The 24,610-nt window shown below is 44.3% G+C and overlaps 1 protein-coding gene across 5 annotated transcripts in view; it reads left to right on the top strand.

Annotated features, from left to right (window-relative positions):
• The first annotated feature begins 8,778 nt into the window (after window positions 1–8,778).
• LOC110494868 (uncharacterized) overlaps window positions 8,779–24,610 on the top strand; it is a 29,039-nt gene continuing 13,207 nt past the window's right edge. For 2 of the 5 annotated variants that reach the window (XR_016485612.1, XM_090195016.1), the window contains exon 1: window positions 8,790–9,209. Coding sequence is in view for 3 of the 5 variants with exons in the window: in XM_090195016.1 (XP_090051142.1) it covers window positions 9,201–9,209 (9 nt within the window). In the remaining 2 variants the exon portion in view is untranslated. Of the gene's footprint in view, window positions 9,210–24,610 lie in introns of all 5 variants that reach the window. The other 3 variants (XR_005036726.2, XM_090195017.1, XM_036948522.2) reach the window with 2 other exon arrangements.

The following is a 24,610-nucleotide window of genomic DNA, read 5'->3' as shown; positions in this document are numbered from 1 at the left end:
CCCCTTTTTCCTCTAAACATAACGATGGTCATTATGACCAAACAGTACTATTTTTGTTTCATCAGACCAGATGACATTTCTCCAAAAAGTACGATCTTGGTTCCCATGTGCAGTTGCAAACTGTAGTCTGGCTTTTTTTATGGCGGTTTTGGAGCAGTGGCTTCTTCCTTGCTGAGCGGCCTTTCAGGTTATGTCGATATAGGACTCGTTCTACTGTGGTTATAGATACTTTTGTACCTGTTTCCTCCAGCATCTTCACAAGGTCCTTTGCTGTTGTTCTGGGATTGATTTGTTATTTTTCGCACCAAAGTACCTTCATCTCTAGGAGACAGAATGCGTCTCCTTCTTGAGCAGTATGATGGCTGCATGGTCCCATGGTGTTTATACTTGCGTACTATTGTTTGTACAGATGAACGTGGTACCTTCAGCCGTTGGGAAATTCTTGGCTGATTTCTTTTGATTTTCCCATGATGTCAAGCAAAGAGGCACTGAGTTTGAAGGTAGGCCTTGAAATACAGCCACAGGTACACCTCCAATTGACTCAAATGATGTCAATTAGCCTATCAGAAGCTTCTAAATCCATGACAGCACAGTCAACTTAGTGTATGTAAACTTCTGACCCACTTGAATTGTGATACAGTGAATTATAAGTGAAATAATCTGTAAACAATTATTGGAAAAATTACTTGTGTCATGCACAAAGTAGATGTCCTAACCGACTTGCCAAAACTATAGTTTGTTAACAAGACATTTGCGGAGTGGTTGAAAATCTAGTTTTAATGACTTCAACCTAAATGTATGTAAACCTCTGACTTCAGCTGTACGTATTCAGACCCTTTAGTCAGTACCTTGTTGAAGCACCTTTGGCAGCGATTACAGCCTCGAGTCTTCTTGGGTATGACGCTACAAGCTTGGCACACCTGTATTTGGGGAGTTTCTCCCATTCTTCTCTGCAAATCCTCTCAAACTCTGTCAGGTTGGATGGGGAGCGTCGCTGCGCAGCTATTTTCAGGTCTCTCCAAAGATGATTGATCGGATTCAATTCCGAGCTCTGGCTGGGCCACTCAAGGACATTCAGAGACTTGTCCCGAAGTCACTCCTGCGTTGTCTTGGCAGTGTGCTTTAGGGTCGTTGTCCTGTTGGAAGGTAAACCTTCGCCCCGGTCTGAGCGCTCTGGAGCAAGTTTTCATCAAGGATCTCTCTGTACTTTGCTCGGTTCTTCTTTCCCTCAATCCTGACTAGACTTTCAGTCCCTTCTGCTGAAAAACAGGCGTGTGCCTTTACAAATCATGTCCAGTCAATTGAATTTACCACAGGTGGACTCCTATCAAGTTGTAGATCCATCTCAAGGATGAGCAATGGAAACAGGATGCACCTGAGCTCAATTTATAGTCCCAAGAAAGGGTCTGAATTCTTATGTAAATAAGATGTTGTTTTTTTGCCAACAAAAAAATTACCAGCGTGTCTATAAACCTGTTTCAGCTTTGTGTCGTTGTGGGGTGTAGTGGGGTATAGTGTCGTTGTGGGTATTGTGGGGTGTAGTGGGGTATAGTGGGGTATAGTGTCGTTGTGGGTATTGTGGGGTGTAGTGGGGTATAGTGGGGTATAGTGTCGTTGTGGGTATTGTGGGGTGTAGTGGGGTATAGTGGGGTATAGTGTTGTTGTGGGGTATAGTGTCGTTGTGGGGTATAGTAGGGTGTAGTGGGGTATAGTGTCGTTGTGGGGTATAGTGTCGTTGTGGGGTATAGTGTCGTTGTGGGGTGTAGTGGGGTATAGTGGGGTGTAGTGTCGTTGTGGGGTGTAGTGTCGTTGTGGGGTATAGTGTCGTTGTGGGGTATAGTGTCGTTGTGGGGTGTAGTGGGGTATAGTGGGGTGTAGTGTCGTTGTGGGGTGTAGTGTCGTTGTGGGGTGTAGTGTCGTTGTGGGGTGTAGTGGGGTATAGTGGGGTGTAGTGTCGTTGTGGGGTGTAGTGTCGTTGTGGGGTGTAGTGTCGTTGTGGGGTGTAGTGTCGTTGTGGGGTATAGTGTCGTTGTGGGGTGTAGTGTCGTTGTGGGGTGTAGTGTCGTTGTGGGGTGTAGTGTCATTGTGGGGTGTAGTGTCGTTGTGGGGTATAGTGGGGTGTAGTGTCGTTGTGGGGTATCGTGGGGTGTAGTGTCGTTGTGGGGTGTAGTGTTGTTGTGGGGTGTAGTGTCGTTGTGGGGTGTAGTGGGGTGTAGTGTCGTTGTGGGGTGTAGTGGGGTGTAGTGTCGTTGTGGGGTGTAGTGTCGTTGTGGGGTGTAGTGTCGCTGTGGGGTGTAGTGTCGTTGTGGGGTGTAGTGTCGCTGTGGGGTGTAGTGTCGTTGTGGGGTATAGTGTCGTTGTGGGGTATAGTGTCGTTGTGGGGTGTAGTGTCGCTGTGGGGTGTAGTGTCGTTGTGGGGTATAGTGTCGTTGTGGGGTATAGTGTCGTTGTGGGGTGTAGTGTCGCTGTGGGGTGTAGTGTCGTTGTGGGGTGTAGTGTCGCTGTGGGGTATAGTGTCGTTGTGGGGTGTAGTGTCGTTGTGGGGTATAGTGTCGTTGTGGGGTGTAGTGTCGTTGTGGGGTGTAGTGTCGCTGTGGGGTGTAGTGTCGTTGTGGGGTATAGTGTCGTTGTGGGGTGTAGTGTCGTTGTGGGGTATAGTGTCGCTGTGGGGTGTAGTGTCGTTGTGGGGTGTAGTGTCGCTGTGGGGTATAGTGTCGCTGTGGGGTGTAGTGTCGTTGTGGGGTGTAGTGTCGCTGTGGGGTATAGTGTCGCTGTGGGGTATAGTGTCGTTGTGGGGTATAGTGTCGTTGTGGGGTGTAGTGTCGTTGTGGGGTGTAGTGTCGCTGTGGGGTGTAGTGTCGTTGTGGGGTATAGTGTCGTTGTGGGGTATAGTGTCGTTGTGGGGTGTAGTGTCGCTGTGGGGTGTAGTGTCGTTGTGGGGTGTAGTGTCGCTGTGGGGTATAGTGTCGTTGTGGGGTGTAGTGGGGTGTAGTGTCGTTGTGGGGTGTAGTGGGGTGTAGTGTCGTTGTGGGGTGTAGTGGGGTGTAGTGTCGTTGTGGGGTGTAGTGTCGTTGTGGGGTGTAGTGTCGCTGTGGGGTGTAGTGTCGTTGTGGGGTGTAGTGTCGCTGTGGGGTGTAGTGTCGTTGTGGGGTGTAGTGTCGCTGTGGGGTGTAGTGTCGCTGTGGGGTGTAGTGTCGTTGTGGGGTGTAGTGTCGTTGTGGGGTGTAGTGTCGTTGTGGGGTGTAGTGGGGTGTAGTGTCGTTGTGGGGTGTAGTGGGGTGTAGTGTCGTTGTGGGGTGTAGTGTCGTTGTGGGGTGTAGTGTCGCTGTGGGGTGTAGTGTCGTTGTGGGGTGTAGTGTCGTTGTGGGGTGTAGTGTCGTTGTGGGGTGTAGTGTCGCTGTGGGGTATAGTGTCGTTGTGGGGTATAGTGTCGTTGTGGGGTATAGTGTCGTTGTGGGGTGTAGTGTCGTTGTGGGGTGTAGTGTCGTTGTGGGGTGTAGTGTCGTTGTGGGGTGTAGTGTCGTTGTGGGGTGTAGTGTCGCTGTGGGGTGTAGTGTCGCTGTGGGGTGTAGTGTCGTTGTGGGGTGTAGTGTCGCTGTGGGGTGTAGTGTCGCTGTGGGGTATAGTGTCGTTGTGGCATTGTGGGGTGTTGTGGCATTGTGGGGTATTTTTGTGTCGTTGTGGCATTGTGGGGTATTTTTGTGTCGTTGTGGGGTGTTGTGGCATTGTGGGGTGTTGTGGCATTGTGGGGTATTTTTGTGTCGTTGTGGGGTGTTGTGTTATATTGAGTCGTTGTGGTGTATTGGGTTTTTATGGGGTATTGTGTTGTTGTTGTGGGGTATTGTGGTGGTGTGGGGTAATGGGGCATTGTGGGGTATTGGGGCATTTTGGCATTATGGGGTATTGAGTTGTTGTGGGGTATTGGGTTTTTATGGGGTGTTGTGGGGTAATGGGGCATTGGGGAGTTGTGGCATGGCATTGTGGCGTTGTGGGGTATTGAGTCATTGTGGGGTAATGGGGCATTGGGGTGTTGTGGCATGGCATTGTGGGGTATTGTGGCGTTGTGGGGTATTGGGTCTTTATGGGGTATTGTCGTATTGTGTTGTGTGGAGATAGATGAGGATTTTATAATTAATCCATTTTGGAATAAGGCCGTAACAGAATGTGTAAAGAGTCAAGGGGTCTGAATAGTTTCTGAAGGCACTGGTGTATGTTTACAATAAGTTCTCTTTTATTTCGATGTTTATACTCAACAAAGACGGCTAAATATTATGAAAATACGTTATCTGTAGTGTTGTGTCGAAAAATAAAGAGCCAAGTAAATAATGACTTTGATTGGTTCTTTAATTTGTGATACACGGTAAGCAAATGTCATTAACAAGAGTTACCTCAGGTGTGTTAGAAGATACACCTTAGTTACCTGGTATGGAGGAGAGGATCATAGAGATGGCACTGCAGGGTTGGGGTGAATTTCAATACCCTATGAAAGTGACGTGACGTTTTAACTTCTGGGTTCTGGTTTTGTAGGCTAAAAATGGGCTCCAAAATGGGCATCTTCAAATTCATTTGAGATATACAGTACCAGGCAAAGGTTTGGACACCTACTCATTCAAGGGTTTAGAACACCTACTCATTCAAGGGTTTAGAACACCTACTCATTCAAGGGTTTAGAACACCTACTCATTCAAGGGTTTAGAACACCTACTCATTCAAGGGTTTAGAACACCTACTCATTCAAGGGTTTAGAACACCTACTCATTCAAGGGTTTAGAACACCTACTCATTCAAGGGTTTAGAACACCTACTCATTCAAGGGTTTTAGAACACCTACTCATTCAAGGGTTTAGAACACCTACTCATTCAAGGGTTTAGAACACCTACTCATTCAAGGGTTTAGAACACCTACTCATTCAAGGGTTTTTCATTATTTTGTACTATTTTCTACATTGTAGAATAATAGTGACGACATCAACACTACGAAGTAACACATGGAATCGTGTAGTAACCAAGTGTTAAACAAATCAAAATTTAAACATAAATATATTTTAGATTCTTCAAAGTAGCCACCCTTTGCCTTGATGACAGCTTTGCACACTCTTGGCATTCTCTGAACCAGCTTCATGAGTAAAGGTTTTTTTCCAACAGTCTTGAAGGAGTTCCCACATATGCTGAGCACATGTTGGCTGCTTTTCCTTCACTCTGCGGTCCAACTTATCCCAAACCATCTCGATTGGGTTGAGGTCAGGTGATTGTGGAGACCAGGTCATCTGATGCAGCCCTCTATCACTCTCCTTACACAGCCTGGGGATGGGTTTTGGGTCATTGTCCTGTTGAAAAACAAATGAGAGCCAGTTTCATCGTAGCGCTCGATGGTTTTTGCGACTGCATTTGAAGAAACTTTCAACGTTATTTAATTTTTACGGATTGACTGATCTTCGTGTCTTAAAGTAATGATGGACTGTTGTTTCTCTTTGTTATTTTGAGCTGTCCTTGCCATAATGTGGACTTGGTCTTTTACCAAATAGGGCTATCTTCTGTAAACCAACCCTACCTTGTCACAACACAACTGCTGTCTCAAACACATTAAGAAGGAAAGAAACTCCACAAATGAACTTTGAACAAAGCACACCTGTTAATTGAAATGCATTCCAGGTCACCAGTGGTAGAAAAAGTACCAAATTGTCATATGAGTAAAAGTATAGATACCTTAATAGAAAATGACTTAAGTAAATGTGAAAGTCACCCAGTAAAATACTACTTGAGTAAAAGTCTAAAAGTATTTGATTTGAAATATACTTAACTGTCAAAAGTAGAAGTATTACTACTTACAACTTCCTTGTATTAAGAAAACCAGATGGGACAATTTTTTTTTTGTTTTATTTAGATAGCCAGGGGCTCCAACACTCGGACATCATTTACAAACCAAGCATTTGTGTTTAGTTATTCCGCCAGATCAGAGACCGTCAGGATGACCAGGGATGTTCTCTTGATAAGTGTGTGAATTAGACCATTTTCCTGTCCTGCTAAGCATTCCAAATGTAACTAGTACTTTAACTGAAGTACTTTACACCACTGCAGGTGACTACCTTGTGAAGCTGGTTGAGAGAATGCAAAGCTGTCATCAAGGCAAAGGGTGGCTTTGGAAAATTGTAAATCTATTTTGATTTATTTAACACTTTTTTGGTTACTACAGAACTCCATATGTGTTATTTCATAGTTGTGATGTTTTCACTATTATTCTACAATGTAGAAAACCCTTGAACGAGTAGGTGTGTCCAAACTTTTGACTGGAACTGCATTGTAAAATGTATGTGTTTTCATTTGAATGAATTACCATATCGGGTTTCAACTCATTTAATGCCCAAAAAAGAGTACGAAACCGAAAGGTTACATTTCATTCATCATAAACTACAACTCCCAACAGACTATCTTTCAAGAGTTTACATTAGGGGAGAACAAGCTGCCTTCTCTCATTTAGGATATCAAGGCTGACCGGGGTACTGAGGCAGTGTTTTCAGAAAGTTGGAGTCCCCCATTATAATCAATGGGAGTATGGCAAACTTCATGGTCAATATTCGTTCACATTATTTTTTCGTTACACAATATGACCAATACTTTTGACCAAGTCAGTTAAGAACAAATTCTTATTTTCAATGACAGCCTAGGAACAGTGGGTTAACTGCCTGTTCAGGGGCAGAACGACAGATTTTTACCTTGTCAGCTCGGGGATTTGATCTAGTAACCGGTTGCTAGTCCAACGCTCTAACCACTAGGTTACATGCCGCCCCCAAACAAGGTATGTCCTTGAACCGATTATTTAAAAATCACACACATCCCAATGAAAGGGAGCAGTGCTGAGCTAGCCTTCAACGTCACTTCCTGGAATAGCTCAAACTGCATGTGATGTTTCACCTCCTGGAGTAGCTCAAACTGCCGTGTTTCCAAAAACTCCTCCATATAGCAAGATGGCGACATGCTGTAATGACACTTCCTGATCTTCAAACGCGCCACTGAGACTTCACATAGGAAACAATGGGGTGACGCCATTGATGGCTTCGTCCTTATTTTATACAGTCTGGTTTGCAGGTCTACAAAAAAAACTACTGGCAGGTTCAGTTACAAAACCCAGCATAATCTTTTTACCACGCTCCAGTATGGTAACAAGGCTGCAAGAGTGGTAGTTCAAATTTTCTAACTTTAGGAGATGGGTATTCGTTTCTGAGCGTCAAATATTTTGATAAAAGGCAACGGTTATGAGCAAATGTATATATCTTAAAAGACCGCGTTTTCATGAATTTGATCATATAATCTTGAAGCCCATTCAAGAGATTATGGGACACGACCCAGAAGTAACGTGGAAGTGGCCCTCACCAGAGGAAAAGGAACGGAGTGTCCAACTCGGCGGGAAATCTTTCTCTCTCCAGCAGGTGGCGTTGTTTCGCCCACCAAGCAAGGAGGTTTGTATGGAGGCCAAAGAGTGTCGGATTTGTTCAACAACAAATAAAGATTTGCTACCTGAGTTTTATTTGGTCTAATAGGCGTAAAGCTTAAGTTGTTACGAGTGTACTTATATAAGTAGGACACGTGACATCCCCGCAACTTTAAGAATAAAAAAACTTTAAATCCGCGGTGTCTCAAGATGGCTATGCATATTCATGAAATGGGGCATAGCATCTCTCCCCATTGAATAACGGCGGTTGACGTCAACAACCCTTATTGAATATTCAAAACTGGATTACAATAATAATATGAGATGTATTCACCAATCCAAAGAAAGGATAGACCGAAGCTTGACAGCCCGCCGTGCCGCTTTTGTGGACAACGACTCCCAACGGAGTATCCTGTCAGTATATCCATCATCTTTGCCGTCGCTTTCACAGCTATTTCAATCCAGGAAGTAAATTCCAAATGGTCTAATTTTCATGGAAGTAAATTCTAAGGCCCACCCAACAAAACAGGCTTCAAATAATGTGTTTCATGGTTCAGGAAGCGGAACAGAAAAATGAAGACCATTAATTGATAATTAATTGTATTAAGAGTAAGATTTGTGATCTACAACTTGTAAAAGTTGTTACTACTCGTTGCTTTTCTCCACTAGCGATGCATGAGAAGGGTTGGCTACCCCTCGTCTGAAGTATATTACTGGGATTTACAATACACTACTATTAATAATTTATTACACTTCTATAGGGTTTTTCATAGAATCCCAAAACGCTTCAAACACATTTTTAAAATGTATTTTTCCTTTATTTATTTAACTTGGCAAGTCAGTTAGGAACAAATTCTTATTTTATATGATGGCCTAGTTCAGGGGCAGAATGACAGATTTGTACCTTGTCAGCTCGGGGGTTTGAACTTGCAACCTTCTGGTTCCTAGTCCAACGCTCTAACCACTAGGCTACCCTGCAACAACAAAAATGACAAGCAATATATTATGACAGGTCGACGAATAGAGGCCGAGCGGGTCAGTTCATGGTTTGAGCGGAGGGAGTGGTCAGAGGATGGTAAATGACGGTGATGGAATCTGCTGATAATCTTGTAGAGGTCAAGTCAGGGAAGCAGCCTGAGTCATGTAGCCCCTGGACTTCTCCTCTTCCACTCTGTGTATTACACATTTAGGTGATGCCTCAGGAGCTCTGCATATAAAATATCAATAACAGTCAACTCAGTATTATTAAAATAACATTATTTGGATTAAGAAATTAAAATATACATGTTGTAAAACACCCCTCAATGTGCTCCTGAACTGGTGGTGGCGGTATAGCGGAGTCCACAGTAGAAGCTAATCCGGACCGGAAGTTAGACCGGAAGCAGAAAGACGCTGATGTAGCTAGCCAGCCGTCTGGATTAGCTGTCCACGTAATTTTGTTGGAAATTCGTCAAATATCACAATGATACGGTTGAAAAATATGCTGTGACGTTGCCAAACTTTAACTGTAAACACGGAACAGGCAATATTTCCAAGTACTATTTTAATAGTTTTGTAATCGGGTTTAGCAAAGCAGTTAGCTAGCTTCCTTGCTGCCGTTAGCCTAGCTAGCTAACCTTTGTCAAATTGTAAGTGCTACTATTTCATTCGCTAGCTAACGTGACCTCGTGGTGAACATTTCATTTCAGAGGAAGGACGTGGACGATTTCAGAAATTAATTTCCCGCTACAGCATTTAGCTAACTGCTTCAACAATTCCTGAAGGATTCAAGATGGAGGAGGTGAGAACCACGACTTTGGTTGCTAGCAAACGAAACGTTCTCTAGCTAGCTAGTTGCGTCCCGTTTCTCCACCCTTTTCCCAAAGTGTGCACTCCCAGATTTAAAACAAGTATCGGATTGGTGTTAGCACAATGGGTAGTGGCTGGATGGAGATAACTAGCGTTAGCTATCAGTAGCGGGGATTGATCTTGTGGAAACCAAGTACACGTCGGCAGAATAGTAGCTAGCCTTTAGCATTCTCCACTCTTCTCCCGACCTATACTTGGTTTACACACGAACACTCCCCGCTGCGCTGAGCGATTAGTTATTTTTGAGCTCGGTTCGATTCAGAAAAATAAACTATTTTCTGTTTCGATTATTGGGGTTGAATGCACAGGATACAGCTATTAATAAAACTCCCATGATTGTAGTGATGACAGTTACTGCGCTTCACATATTAACCATTCATTTACTCTAAAATATGTCAGTTGTGTGTCTTACATTTGTTTCATTTTATGCCAAGTCATCTCGGAGCTGCTGCCTGACAATCACTATTTTGTAGTTCTTTAAAGTAAAGAAGGCATGCTTTTATGACTGCTGATTGGGGAAATTGGGACACCCAGTCAGTTGTACAACTGAATACCTTAACTGAAATGTGTCTTCTACATTTAACCCAACCCCTCTGAACCAGAGAGGTGCGGAGGGCTGCTTTAATCAACATCCACCATGTCAGGGGCAGAACGACAGATTTTTACCGTGTCAACTCAGGGATTCGATTCAGCAGCCTTTCGGTTACTGGCCCAAAGCTCTAACCACTAGGCTACCTGCGTCTCCATGCAACTATCAATCACTTAGATCATGTATTTTCAGGTAGAGATACCTCTCAAATCATGCTGTAGCAGGCATAAAAGAAACACAGACCAGACAAATAAATGCACATTAGATTATGGTCATTGTAGTTAGTTTAGCGCATTAAACGTGGTTTATGTGGAATATTAGCTTGTTGGAAACTACAACTCCCTACTACATCTCACAGTTCAGGCTGGATCTGGTGTATCTCTAGAGAAACTGCAGTGTGCGCATTGAGCTCACAGAAAGAAATGAAACGTTGGTCAATTAGTTGTTTAAAAAAAAGGGAGAATAGCAGATATTTTGGTGAATTGCTCAGCACTAGTGGAATGTCGTGTTATTTCTGTTGGTTGGGTCTACAGACCTAGCTAGGTTACTCAACTCAACTCCAAGGTGAAGGAAGTTTCTGAAGAACAGAGCAGAGACCGGACGTCGTGGAATTCCGCTCTCGATGCCCTGAACCAGATCTAACCGGTCTCTGATTGTGTCGGTTGGGAGAATAGAGATGTCTTATTAAGATCGCAGCGTTGTACCTCTCATTAAGGCGTCTCTGAGCGCACGGGCAGCGCCATTGAGGCCATCTCCATTTTGAATTAGTAAATTTACTAATTGACTAATCCAAACAGCAAGCAATGCAGATGTAGAAGCACAGTAGCTAGGAAAAACTCCCTAGAACAGCAGGAACCACGGAAGAAGCGTGGAGAGTAGTCATCAGGCCAGGTAGTCCTGAGGCATGGTCCATGGGCTCAGGTCCTCCGAGAGAAGAAATTGAGAGAGAATTAGAGGGGGCGTGCTTAAATTCACACAGGACACCGGATAAGACAGGAGAAATACACCAGACTGACCCTAGCCCCCCAACACGTAGACTATTACAGCATAAATACTGGAGGCTGAGACAGGAGGGGTCAGGAGACATTGTGGCCCTGTCCCCCGGACAGGGCCAACCAGGCAGGATATAACCCCACCCACGTTGCCAAAGCACAGCCCCCGAGAGGGATATCTTCAAACCACCAACTTACTACCCTGAGACAAGGCCGAGTATAGCCCACGAAGATCTCCCCCATGGGAAACAAACCCGAGGGGGGGGCCAACCCGGACAGGAAGATCACGTCAGTGACTCAACCCACTCAAGTGACGCACCCCTCCTAGGGACGGCATGGAAGAGCGCCAGTGACTCAGCCCCCTTAATAGGGTTAGAGGCAGACAATCCCAGAGGAGAGAGGGGAACCGGCCAGGCAGAGACCGCAAGGGCTGTGCGTGGCTCCAGTGCCTTTCCGTTCACCTTCACACCCCTGAGCCAGACTACACTCAATCATAGGACCTACTGAAGAGATGAGTCTTCAGTAAAGACTTAAAGGTTGAGACTGAGTCTGCGTCTCTCACATGGGTAGGCAGACCATTCCATAAAAATGGAGCTCTATAGGAGAAAACCCTGCCTCCAGCTGTTCTAGGGACAATAAGAAATATAAATTCTATGGACAATAATGAGGCCTGCGTCTTGTGACTGTAGCGTACGTGTAGGTATGTACAGCAGGACCAAATCGTAAAGATAGGTAGGAGCAAGCCCATGTAATGCTTTGTAGGTTAGCAGTAACACCTTGTAATCTGCCCTTGTCTTAACAGGAAGCCAGTGTAGAGAGGCTAGAACTAGAGTAGTATGATCAAACTTTTGGGTTCTAGTCAAGATTCTAGCATCCGTGTTTAGCACTAACTGAAGTTAATTTCGTGCTTTATCCGGGTAGCCGGAAAGTAGAGCATTGCAGTAGTCTAACCTAGAAATGACAAAAGCATGGATTACTTTTTCTGCATCATTTTTGGACAGAGTTTCAGATTTTTTTCAATGTTAAGTAGATGGAAAAAAGCTGTCCTTGAAACAGTCTTGATATGTTCGTCAAAAGAGATCAGGGTCCAGAGTAACGCCGAGGTCCTTCACAGTTTTATATGAGACGACTGTGCAACCGTCAAGATTTAATTGTCAGATCCAACAGAAGATCTCTTTGTTTCTTGGGATAGAACTAGAACTAGCATCTCTGTTTTGTCCGAGTTTAAAAGTAAACCATTTGCCGCCATCCACTTTCTTATGTCTGAAACACAGGCTTCCAGGGAGGGCAATTTTGGGGCTTCACCATGTTTCATTCAAATGTACAGCTTTGTATCGTCTGCAGAGCAGTGAAAGTTAACATTATGTTTCCGAAAGACATCACCAAGAGGTAGAATATATAGTGAAAACAATAGTGGTCCAAAAAACAAACCTTGAGGAACACCGAAATTTACAGTTGATTTGTCAGAGGACAAACCATCCACAGAGACCAACAATCTTTCCGACAGATTAGCTCTAAACCAGGCCAGAATTTGTCCGTGGAGACCAATTTGTGTTTCCAATCTCTCCAAAAGAATGTGGTGATCGATAGGCTGATCAACAAGCAGTGAGGGCTCTTCGATACAGTAGTCTTTCCAAGCTAATCGGAAGACTTCCAGTTTGGTGTAGCGTTCCAATTTTCTGGAAGCTTGCTTCAGGGCCCGGGTATTTTTTGTATACCAGGCAACTAGTTTCTTATGACAAATGTTTTTTGTTAGGAGTGCGACTGCATCTAGGGTATTACGCAAGGTTACATTTACTTTCCTCAGTTGGCTAACTGATATTTGTCTTTGGGTTGTCTGAGAATTTATAGCACAGCTTTTAATGTTCCTTGGTTGGGGTCTAAACAGATTATTTGTTGCAAACGTAATAAAATGGTGGTCCGATAGTTCAGGATTATGAGGAAAAACATTAAGATCCACAACATTTATTCCACAGGACAAAACTAGGTCCAGAGTATGACTGTGGCTGTGAGTGGGTCCAGAGACATGTTGGACAAAACCCACTGAGTCAATGATGGCTCCGAAAGACTTTTGGAGTGGGTCTGTGGACTTTTCCATGTGAATGTTAAAGTCACCAAAAATTAGAATATTATCTGCCATGACTACAAGGTCCGATATGAATTCAGGGAACTCGGTGAGGAACGCTGTGTATGGCCCAGGAGGTCTGTAAACAATAGCTATAAAAAAGTGAGGAGGCTGCATCAATGTCATGACTAGAAGCTCAAAAGATGAAAACGCAGTCGTTTTTTTTTTTGTACATTTGAAATTTGGTATCGTAAATGTTAGCAACACCTCCACCTTTGCGGGATGCGCGGGGGATATGGTCACTAGTGTAACCAGGAGGAGAGGCCTCATTTAACACAGTAAATTAATCAGGCTTAAGCCATGTTTCATTCAGGCCAACCACATCAAGATTATTATCAGTGATTAGTTAATTGACCATAACTGCCTTGGAAGTGAGGGATCTAACATTAAGTAGCCCTATTTTGAGATGTGAGGTATCAGAATATCTTTCACTGATGACAGGAATGGAGGTGGTCTTTATCCTAGTGAGATTGCTAAGGAGAACTCCTTTGTCCACCATCTTATCCCGGCAGAAAAGAGAAATGGGGAAAGACAACATTTTAGATTCAGACATTGAATAATTTATCTGAGCAAACCAGAATCCTTTTTAAATATATAAATTCATACAATATTTTAGAAGCACTTCACTATAAGATGTGAAGGTTGTGCAGGACTATGGTAGATGAAGGAGCCTGTCTGTTCACAGAGTATTTATCTGGTCAATATGACAGTGTGTTATTTCTGCTGTTGGGACTCTGTTCTATATGTGGACATGGGATTGTTTTATACATTGTATTGGAATGTTTAAGGACTCTTAGACGATTAGTCCAAATGAGGACTAAATGTAACGATGTAAACCACATGGCCGTCTCAGTCACCACGATGTAAACCACGTGGCCGTCTCAGTCACCACGATGTAAACCACATGGCCGTCTCAGTCACCACGATGTAAACCACGTGGCCGTCTCAGTCACCACGATGTAAACCACGTGGCCGTCTCAGTCACCACGATGTAAACCACGTGGCCGACTCAGTCACCACGATGTAAACCACATGGCCGACTCAGTCACCCCGATGTAAACCACGTGGCCGTCTCAGTCACCACGATGTAAACCACATGCCGTCTCAGTCACCACGATGTAAACCACATGCCATGGCCGTCTCAGTCACCACGATGTAAATCACGTGGCCGTCTCAGTCACCACGATGTAAACCACGTGGCCGTCTCAGTCACCACGATGTAAACCACATGGCCGTCTCAGTCACCACGATGTACCACATGCTGTCTCAGTCACCACGATGTAAACCACATGCTGTCTCAGTCACCACGATGTAAACCACATGCTGTCTCAGTCACCACGATGTAAACCACATGCTGTCTCAGTCACCACGATGTAAACCACATGGCCGTCTCAGTCACCACGATGTAAACCACATGGCCGTCTCAGTCACCACGATGTAAACCATATGCCATGGCCGTCTCAGTCACCACGATGTAAACCACATGGCCGTCTGTCACCACGATGTAAACCCCGTGCCGTCTCAGTCACCACGATGTAAACCACATGACGTCTCAGTCACCACGATGTAAACCACGTGCCGTCTCAGTCACCACGATGTAAACCACATGCTGTCTCAGTCACCACGATGTAAACCACGTGCCGTCTCAGTCACCACGATGTAAACCACATGCCGTCTCAGTCACCACGATGTAAACCACATGCCATGGCCGTCTCAGTCACCACAATGTAAACCACGTGGCTGTCTGTCACCACGATGTAAACCACCTGCCGTCTCAGTCACCACGATGTAAACCACATGGCCGTCTCAGTCACCACGATGTAAACCACGTGGCCGTCTCAGTCACCACGATGTAAACCACGTGGCCGTCTCAGTCACCACGATGTAAACCACATGCCGTCTCAGTCACCACGATGTAAACCACATGCCATGGCCGTCTCAGTCACCACGATGTAAACCACGTGGCTGTCTCTGTCACCACGATGTAAACCACATGGCCGTCTGTCACCACGATGTAAACCACTTGCTGTCTCAGTCACCACGATGTAAACAACATGGCCGTCTCAGTCACCACGATGTAAACCACATGGCCGTCTGTCACCACGATGTAAACCACATGGCCGTCTGTCACCACGATGTAAACCACATGCTGTCTCAGTCACCACGATGTAAACCACATGGCCGTCTGTCACCACGATGTAAACCACATGCTTTCTCAGTCACCACGATGTAAACCACATGGCCGTCTCAGTAACCACGATGTAAACCACATGGCCGTCTCAGTCACCACGATGTAAACCACGTGGCCGTCTCAGTCACCACGATGTAAACCACGTGGCCGTCTCAGTCACCCCGATGTAAACCACATGGACGTCTCAGTCACCCCGATGTAAACCACATGGCCGTCTCAGTCACCACGATGTAAACCACATGGCCGTCTCAGTAACCACGATGTAAACCACATGGCCGTCTCAGTCACCACGATGTAAACCACGTGGCCGTCTCAGTCACCACGATGTAAACCACGTGGCCGTCTCAGTCACCACGATGTAAACCACGTGGCCGTCTCAGTCACCCCGATGTAAACCACATGGACGTCTCAGTCACCCCGATGTAAACCACATGGCCGTCTCAGTCACCACGATGTAAACCACATGGCCGTCTGTCACCCCGATGTAAACCACGTGGCCGTCTCAGTCACCCCGATGTAAACCACATGGACGTCTCAGTCACCCCGATGTAAACCACATGGCCGTCTCAGTCACCACGATGTAAACCACATGGCCGTCTCAGTCACCACGATGTAAACCACATAGCCGTCTCAGTCACCACGATGTAAACCACATGGCCGTCTCAGTCACCACGATGTAAACCACGTGGCCGTCTCAGTCACCACGATGTAAACCACGTGGCCGTCTCAGTCACCCCGATGTAAACCACGTGGCCGTCTCAGTCACCACGATGTAAACCACATGGCCGTCTCAGTCACCACGATGTAAACCACATGGCCGTCTCAGTCACCACGATGTAAATCACGTGGCCGTCTCAGTCACCACGATGTAAACCACATGCTGTCTCAGTCACCACGATGTAAATCACGTGGCCGTCTCAGTCACCACGATGTAAACCACATGGCCGTCTCAGTCACCACGATGTAAACCACATGGCCGTCTCAGTCACCACGATGTAAACCACATGGCCGTCTCAGTCACCACGATGTAAACCACATGGCCGTCTCAGTCACCAGATCTCAACCCAGTTGAACTATGGGAGATTCTGGAGCAGGGCCTGAGCCAGCGTTTTCCCACCACCATCAACAAAACAACAAATTATGTAATTTCTTGTGGAAGAAGTGTGTCGCATCCCTCCGATAGAGTTCCAGACACTTGTACCATCTATGTCAAAGCACATTGAAGCTGTTCTGATGGTGGCCCAGCGCCCTATTAACACACTTCATGGTGGGGTTTTATCATATATACATTCTCTGTAGTTGCTGTATCTATATTAAGACACCTTTATATTGGTGTTTTCTCATATATACATTCTCTGTAGTAGCTGTATCTATATTAAGACACCTTATATTGGTGTTTCCTTTATTCTGGCAGTTATACTTTCGCGGTAGTAGCTGTATCTATATTAAGACGCGCAACATGCATGCAGTTACAAGCCTGCTGGAGTTAGCGGCAGGCGGACGAGCAATATCAACCGTCGTAATACGGATGAAGCTGGCTAGCTTTGTAGCAGCCTGAGTAGATCTAGCTTTGTAGCAGCCTGAATAGATCTAGCTTTGTAGCAGCCTGAGTAGATCTAGCTTTGTAGCAGCCTGAGTAGATCTATCTTTGTAGCGGCCTTAGTAGATCTAGCTTTGTAGCGGCCTGAGTAGATCTAGCTTTGTAGCGGCCTGAGTAGATCTAGCTTTGTAGCGGCCTGGGTAGATCTAGCTTTGTAGCGGCCTGAGTAGATCTAGCTTTGTAGCGGCCTGAGTAGATCTAGCTTTGTAGCAGCCTGAGTAGATCTAGCTTTGTAGCAGCCTGAGTAGATCTAGCTTTGTAGCAGCCTGAGTAGATCTAGCTGTGTAGCAGCCTGAGTAGATCTAGCTGTGTAGCAGCCTGAGTAGATCTAGCTGTGTAGCAGCCTGAGTAGATCTAGCTTTGTAGCAGCCTGAGTAGATCTAGCTTTGTAGCAGCCTGAGTAGATCTAGCTTTGTAGCAGCCTGAGTAGATCTAGCTTTGTAGCAGCCTGAGTAGATCTAGCTTTGTAGCAGCCTGAGTAGATCTAGCTTTGTAGCAGCCTGAGTAGATCTAGCTTTGTAGGAGCCTGAGTAGATCTAGCTTTGTAGCGGCCTGAGTAGATCTAGCTTTGTAGCGGCCTGAGTAGATCTAGCTTTGTAGCGGCCTGAGTAGATCTAGCTTTGTAGCAGCCTGAGTAGATCTAGCTTTGTAGCAGCCTGAGTAGATCTAGCTTTGTAGCAGCCTGAGTAGATCTAGCTTTGTAGCAGCCTGAGTAGATCTAGCTTTGTAGCAGCCTGAGTAGATCTAGCTTTGTAGGAGCCTGAGTAGATCTAGCTTTGTAGGAGCCTGAGTAGATCTAGCTTTGTAGGAGCCTGAGTAGATCTAGCTTTGTAGCAGCCTGAGTAGATCTAGCTTTGTAGCGGCCTGAGTAGATCTAGCTTTGTAGCGGCCTGAGTAGATCTATCTTTGTAGCGGCCTGAGTAGATCTATCTTTGTAGCAGGCTGAGTAGATCTAGCTTTGTAGCAGCCTGAGTAGATCTAGCTTTGCTTCGTAGTGTAACACTCTGGGAACTTCATCTTATGAGAGGAGTGTGCCGACATGGCAATGCTTTGTAGTCGTATCCGTAAATTGACAGTTGATAATCAGATGATACTCGTGATCGGGGGGAAAAAACGGAAGTGTTTTAATATTGCTAAGTAGATGTTGGCAAAATCTCCCTGCACATTTATCGACCAAAAAAAGTTGCAGATTAGGAGCAGCGTGCGGACTGGTATGTGTGTGTCCTTAATAAATTAGCGTTAATAAGCTCTGCTTGTTAGATATTATGCACATTGATAGCAAGTGTTCTTACCTATTGCTGTATCATAGTAGCAGACTAACAGGAGGCAGCAGCAATCTGAATGACAAGACCCAAACATGTCAGGAAAAGACCGGGGGAAATTATGAATGAGAAATACAGCTTCGCTTTATCCAATCAGAGCAGCAGGACCAACAGCCCCGCCCTTTTGTTCTCCCAGGTCTATTTCTTTATCCAATCAGAGCAGCAGGACCAACAGCCCCGCCCTTCTGTTCTCCCAGGTTTATTTCTTTATCCAATCAGAGCAGCAGAACCAACAGCCCGCCCTTCTGTTCTCCCAGGTCTATTTCTTTATCCAATCAGAGCAGCAGGACCAACAGCCCACCCTTCTGTTCTCCCAGGTCTATTTATTTATCCAATCAGAGCAGCAGGACCAACAGCCCCGCCCTTCTGTTCTCCCAGGTTTATTTCTTTATCCAATCAGAGCAGCAGGACCAACAGCCCGCCCTTCTGTTCTCCCAGGTCTATTTCTTTATCCAATCAGAGCAGCAGGACCAACAGCCCACCCTTCTGTTCTCCCAGGTCTATTTATTTATCCAATCAGAGCAGCAGTACCAACAGCCACGCCCTTCTGTTCTCCCAGGTCTATTTCTTTATCCAATCAGAGCAGCAGGACCAACAGCCCGCCCTTCTGTTCTCCCAGGTCTATTTCTTTATCCAATCAGAGCAGCAGGACCAACAGCCCCGCCCTTCTGTTCTCCCAGGTTTATTTCTTTATCCAATCAGAGCAGCAGGACCAACAGCCCGCCCTTCTGTTCTCCCAGGTCTATTTCTTTATCCAATCAGAGCTGCAGGACCAACAGCCCGCCCTTCTGTTCTCCCAGGTCTATTTCTTTATCCAATCAGAGCAGCAGGACCAACAGCCCCGCCCTTCTGTTCTCCCAGGTTTATTTCTTTATCCAATCAGAGCAGCAGGACCAACAGCCCCGCCCTTCTGTTCTCCCAGGTCTATTTCTATGGGCACAAGCACTGTTCATGACCCATGTTTTGTGTCAACTGTTTTGACAGGTTTAAAACTTATTCCCTGCAATTCTACACATTTTGTCATGGGTTGCAGAGAAAATGTAGCAATTTTTGAAGCAAGTTTTCTTGCAATTCTATACATTTTGCCAATGTATAATGTTTATTGATGTGATATCCGAGTGACTCAAACATGAAACAAAATCTATGTGCTAAAAGAAAAACAAGCTAAAAAAACATTAGTTGATCTGGACATTTCAGACCAGTTATAAATGTCTCTCTTAAGATCTGCAATGACTAACATGACACGAGGAACTGATGAATTAAAACATGTATTAAAAAATTACTTAAACCTTTATTTAACTAGGCAAGTCAGTTAAGAACAAATTCTTATTTACAATAAACGGCCTAGAAACTGATGATGAACTACCCAATTTCTACATTTCACCTTGTGCGTTTTACTATTACAACTGAAAAAGGTCATCTGTTTCGTAACCACTGATTTAGACCCCGTAGCACCTCGCACCTGACTAATTGACATGAAAGCGCGGATAATTACAAAAAAAATAATACAATTATAATTGCCCATATCGTTACGATTTTCGTTTTGCGTGGCTACTTGGCCACACCCCCGTCTTACGAGTGTTTTTAATGATGCATCGATCCTAACGGCCAAAGGTGTCACACGCAATTTACCCTAAACACCATGCAGAGAGGATCCTCGCTAAGTGAGTCGTGTGTTGATACTGATAGGATGGAACGAACATGCATTTCCCCTCAACACCATGCAGAGAGGATCCTCGCTAAGTGAGTCGTGTGTTGATACTGATAGGATGGAACGAACATGCATTTCCCCTCAACACCGTGCAGAGAGGATCCTCGCTAAGTGAGTCGTGTGTTGATACTGATAGGATGGAACGAACATGCATTTCCCCTCAACACCATGCAGAGAGGATCCTCGCTAAGTGAGTCGTGTGTTGATACTGATACAGTGCCTTGCGAAAGTATTCGGCCCCCTTGAACTTTGCGACCTTTTGCCACATTTCAGGCTTCAAACATAAAGATATAAAACTGTATTTTTTTGTGAAGAATCAACAACAAGTGGGACACAATCATGAAGTGGAACGACATTTATTGGATATTTCAAACTTTTTTTAACAAATCAAAAACTGAAAAATTGGGCGTGCAAAATTATTTTTTTTAGTGCCATTTTTATTAAAAATTAATTTTCAGAGCCTTTTGAGATGGCCAGATTCAAATTATGGCCAAAGCACCCAAGTCACAGAACCCTTCAAATGCCTTGATCATGTTTGTTGTGTTGTCTGTGGTTATGCAGACCAGGTCTTTCTTGTTGATCTCCCCATTCTTCCAGCATATTCTCAATTCTCTGATGTTGTGTGAGCCGAGTGATCTTCTGGGAAGAACTGTGTTTCCAGGCAGTTTGATTCCAGTTGCCAGTTTGGGGTGAGGTAATGGATAGTTAAGCTGATGTGGGGTTGAACCACTTTCACTGGTCCAGAGGTCAGTAGTTGCAGCAAACCATGTGCCTTGTTGCATGTTCTGCAGACAGGATGGCCATCTTCGATTAAGTTTCCCTCAGCACTCTTGTAAAACCCAAAATACGACCACACTTCAGATTTGGTCCTCTTAGGAAGGCTGAAAAAATCTCCCAAGCGCTGTCACTGCCTTCCGCCTTGTTTTCGCACAAAACCAAACCCGCGGTGCGGCGTCAGACTGTCGCTAACTTTGTTTGATGCTGGACTGTTTTGACCGTGAGTTTTTCAAACCGCGGTAATCAAACACGGTTTTAATGATAATTCAAATTTGAAACGGTATTACTAACCGTCTGGAATTGTACCGTGTTTTATCGTGAAACCGGTAACCGCTTCATCCCTACATGCAGCTAACAAAAATATATGGAAATGTCTGCTCTACCCAAAACCGCGAAAATGGAAGAGGGAAGTGGAAGTAAAGTAAGGAGCTTGTCTGTCGGCCGACAGGTTTTTGGATATAAAGAGGGACTTGATCGAACAAAATTAACATTTATTGGGTAACTGGGAGACTTGTGAGTGTAACCATATGAAGATCATCAAAGGTAAGTGATTAATTTTAATGCATTAAAGACCAAAGTTGGTTAAAGAAAATTGTAGAAAATGAAGTATACCAGTTTAACCTCTCTAGGGGGTGTGGGACGCTCCCGTCCCACCTGGCCAACATTCAGTGAAATTGCAGAGTGCCAAATTCAAAAACAGAAATACTCATTATAAAAATGAATAAAACATACAAGTGTTATACATCGGTTTAAAGATGAACTTCTTGTTCATCCAACCACGGTGTCACATTTCAAAAAGGCTTTACGGCGAAAGCAAACCATGCGATTATCTGAGAACAGCGCCCAGCAGAGAAATCATTACAAACAGTCACCAGCCAAGTAGACGAGTAACAAAAGTCAGAAATGGCGATAAAATGTATCAGATAGGTCAGATTATTGTGGAGGCCAGGTCATCTGATGCAGCACTCCACTCTCCTTCTTTGTCAAATAGCCCTTACACAGCCTGGATGTGTTGGTTCATTGTCCTGTTGAAAAACAAATTATATTCTCAATAAGCGCAAACCAGATGGGAAGGTGTATCGCTGCAGAATTCTGTGGTAGCCGTACTGGTTAAGTGTGCCTTGAATTCTAAATAAATCACCAACAGTGTCACCAGCAAAGCATCCTCACACCTCCTCCTCCATACTTCACGCGGGAACCACCCATGCAGAGATCACCCATTTCACAAATACAAGGTGGTTGGAATGAAAAATTTGGACTCATCAGACCAAAGGACAGATTTCCACCGGTCTAATGTCCATTGATCGTGTTTCTTGGCCCAAGCAAGTGTCTTCTTATTATTGGTGTCCTTTAGTAGTGGTTTCTTAGCAACAATTGGAACATGAAGGCCTGATTCACACAGTCTCCTCTGAACAGTTGATGTTGAGATGTGTCTGTTACTTGAACTCTGAAGCATTTATTTGGGCTGCAATCTGAGGTGCAGTTAACTCTAATGAATGTATCCTCTTCAGTAGAGATCATTCGGGGTCTTCCTTTCCTCATGAGAGCCAGTTATTTCATATTAATGCATTAAGAAGGAAAGAAGGATGCATTAAGAAGGAAAGGCACACCTGTTAATTGAAAAGCATTCCATTCAACCTCATGAAGCTGGTTGAGAGAATGCCTAGAGTGTGCAAAGGGGGGCTCCTTTTGAAGAATCTCAAATATGAAATATATTTTATCTTGTATAACACTTATTCTGGTTACTACATGATTCCATATGTGTTATTTTATAGTTTGTCTTCACGATTATTCTACAATGTAGAAAATAGTAAAAATAAAGAAACCCTTGAATGAGTAGGTGTCAATTTTTTACTGGTACTGTGTGTGTGTGTATATATATATATATATATATATATATATATATATATATATATATATATATATATATATATATATATATATATATATATATATATATATATATATATATATATATATCTTGATTCTATATTTTGCAGAGATCTTCTATGTATTTATATTTTAAAAGGGCGTCTAACGACACACTGAGCTGTTCTGAGTGGTCTGAGGTGGTTAGTGAATAACAAGCATTTTCAAGTACAACTGAGAAACAGCTCAGAGATTTAGTGATGCTCCTACGAAGACAACTGAGAAACAGCTCAGAGATTTAGTGATGCTGCTACGAAGACAACTGAGAAACAGCTCAGAGATTTAGTGATGCTCCTACGAAGACAACTGAGAAACAGCTCAGAGATTTAGTGATGCTCCTACGAAGACAACTGAGAAACAGCTCAGAGATTTAGTGATGCTGCTACGAAGACAACTGAGAAACAGCTCAGAGATTTAGTGATGCTGCTACGAAGACAACTGAGAAACAGCTCAGAGATTTAGTGATGCTCCTACGAAGACAACTGAGAAACAGCTCAGAGATTTAGTGATGCTGCTACGAAGACAACTGAGAAACAGCTCAGAGATTTAGTGATGCTGCTACGAAGGTTCTAACGATGCACTTTAGTGTTAAAGTGATGCTCCAGAGCTTTTAACAGCAGCCAGTAGTTGTGAATGTAGAGTTCACGAGCCACAACGAGCCCCCCCCCAAATTGTGCACTTCCTCCTTTTATGTAGTTATTTTTATTTTTTTGCAATTCATGATATGATACAAATCCAATTTGTTCAATATGTTACAAATTTGTGAGCGCTTAAGATCACGGACTACATCTTCAAGGCGCTGTTGGGAAACTGGGCTGAGAGGAGAAAGAACAGTGTTGTCTGTCAGGGCCTGTAGTCATAGTCTTTATTGTCAGGGCCTGTAGTCATAGTCTTTATTGTCAGGGCCTGTAGTCATAGTCTTTATTGTCAGGGCCTGTAGTCATAGTCTTTATTGTCAGGGCCTGTAGTCATAGTCTTTATTGTCAGGGCCTGTAGTCATAGTCTTTATTGTCAGGGCCTGTAGTCATAGTCTTTATTGTCAGGGCCTGTAGTCATAGTCTTTATTGTCAGGGCCTGTAGTCATAGTCTTTATTGTCAGGGCCTGTAGTCATAGTCTTTATTGTCAGGGCCTGTAGTCATAGTCTTTATTGTCAGGGCCTGTAGTCATAGTCTTTATTGTCAGGGCCTGTAGTCATAGTCTTTATTGTCAGGGCCTGTAGTCATAGTCTTTATTGTCAGGGCCTGTAGTCATAGTCTTTATTGTCAGGGCCTGTAGTCATAGTCTTTATTGTCAGGGCCTGTAGTCATAGTCTTTATTGTCAGGGCCTGTAGTCATAGTCTTTATTGTCAGGGCCTGTAGTCATAGTCTTTATTGTCAGGGCCTGTAGTCATAGTCTTTATTGTCAGGGCCTGTAGTCATAGTCTTTATTGTCAGGGCCTGTAGTCAGTCTTTATTGTCAGGGCCTGTAGTCATAGTCTTTATTGTCAGGGCCTGTAGTCAGTCTTTATTGTCAGGGCCTGTAGTCAGTCTTTATTGTCAGGGCCTGTAGTCATAGTCTTTATTGTCAGGGCCTGTAGTCATAGTCTTTATTGTCAGGGCCTGTAGTCAGTCTTTATTGTCAGGGCCTGTAGTCATAGTCTTTATTGTCAGGGCCTGTAGTCATAGTCTTTATTGTCAGGGCCTGTAGTCAGTCTTTATTGTCAGGGCCTGTAGTCAGTCTTTATTGTCAGGGCCTGTAGTCATAGTCTTTATTGTCAGGGCCTGTAGTCAGTCTTTATTGTCAGGGCCTGTAGTCATAGTCTTTGTTGTCAGGGCCTGTAGTCATAGTCTTTGTCAGGGCCTGTAGTCATAGTCTTTATTGTCAGGGCCTGTAGTCATAGTCTTTGTCAGGGCCTGTAGTCATAGTCTTTATTGTCAGGGCCTGTAGTCATAGTCTTTATTGTCAGGGCCTGTAGTCGTAGTCTTTATTGTCAGGGCCTGTAGTCATAGTCTTTATTGTCAGGGCCTGTAGTCATAGTCTTTATTGTCAGGGCCTGTAGTCATAGTCTTTATTGTCAGGGCCTGTAGTCATAGTCTTTATTGTCAGGGCCTGTAGT

The sequence above is a fragment of the Oncorhynchus mykiss genome, chromosome 13 (assembly GCF_057628025.1).
Source record: "Oncorhynchus mykiss isolate SJ-2025 chromosome 13, ASM5762802v1, whole genome shotgun sequence".
Lineage (NCBI taxonomy): Eukaryota > Metazoa > Chordata > Actinopteri > Salmoniformes > Salmonidae > Oncorhynchus > Oncorhynchus mykiss.
This window is presented reverse-complemented; position numbering and strand designations above follow the sequence as displayed.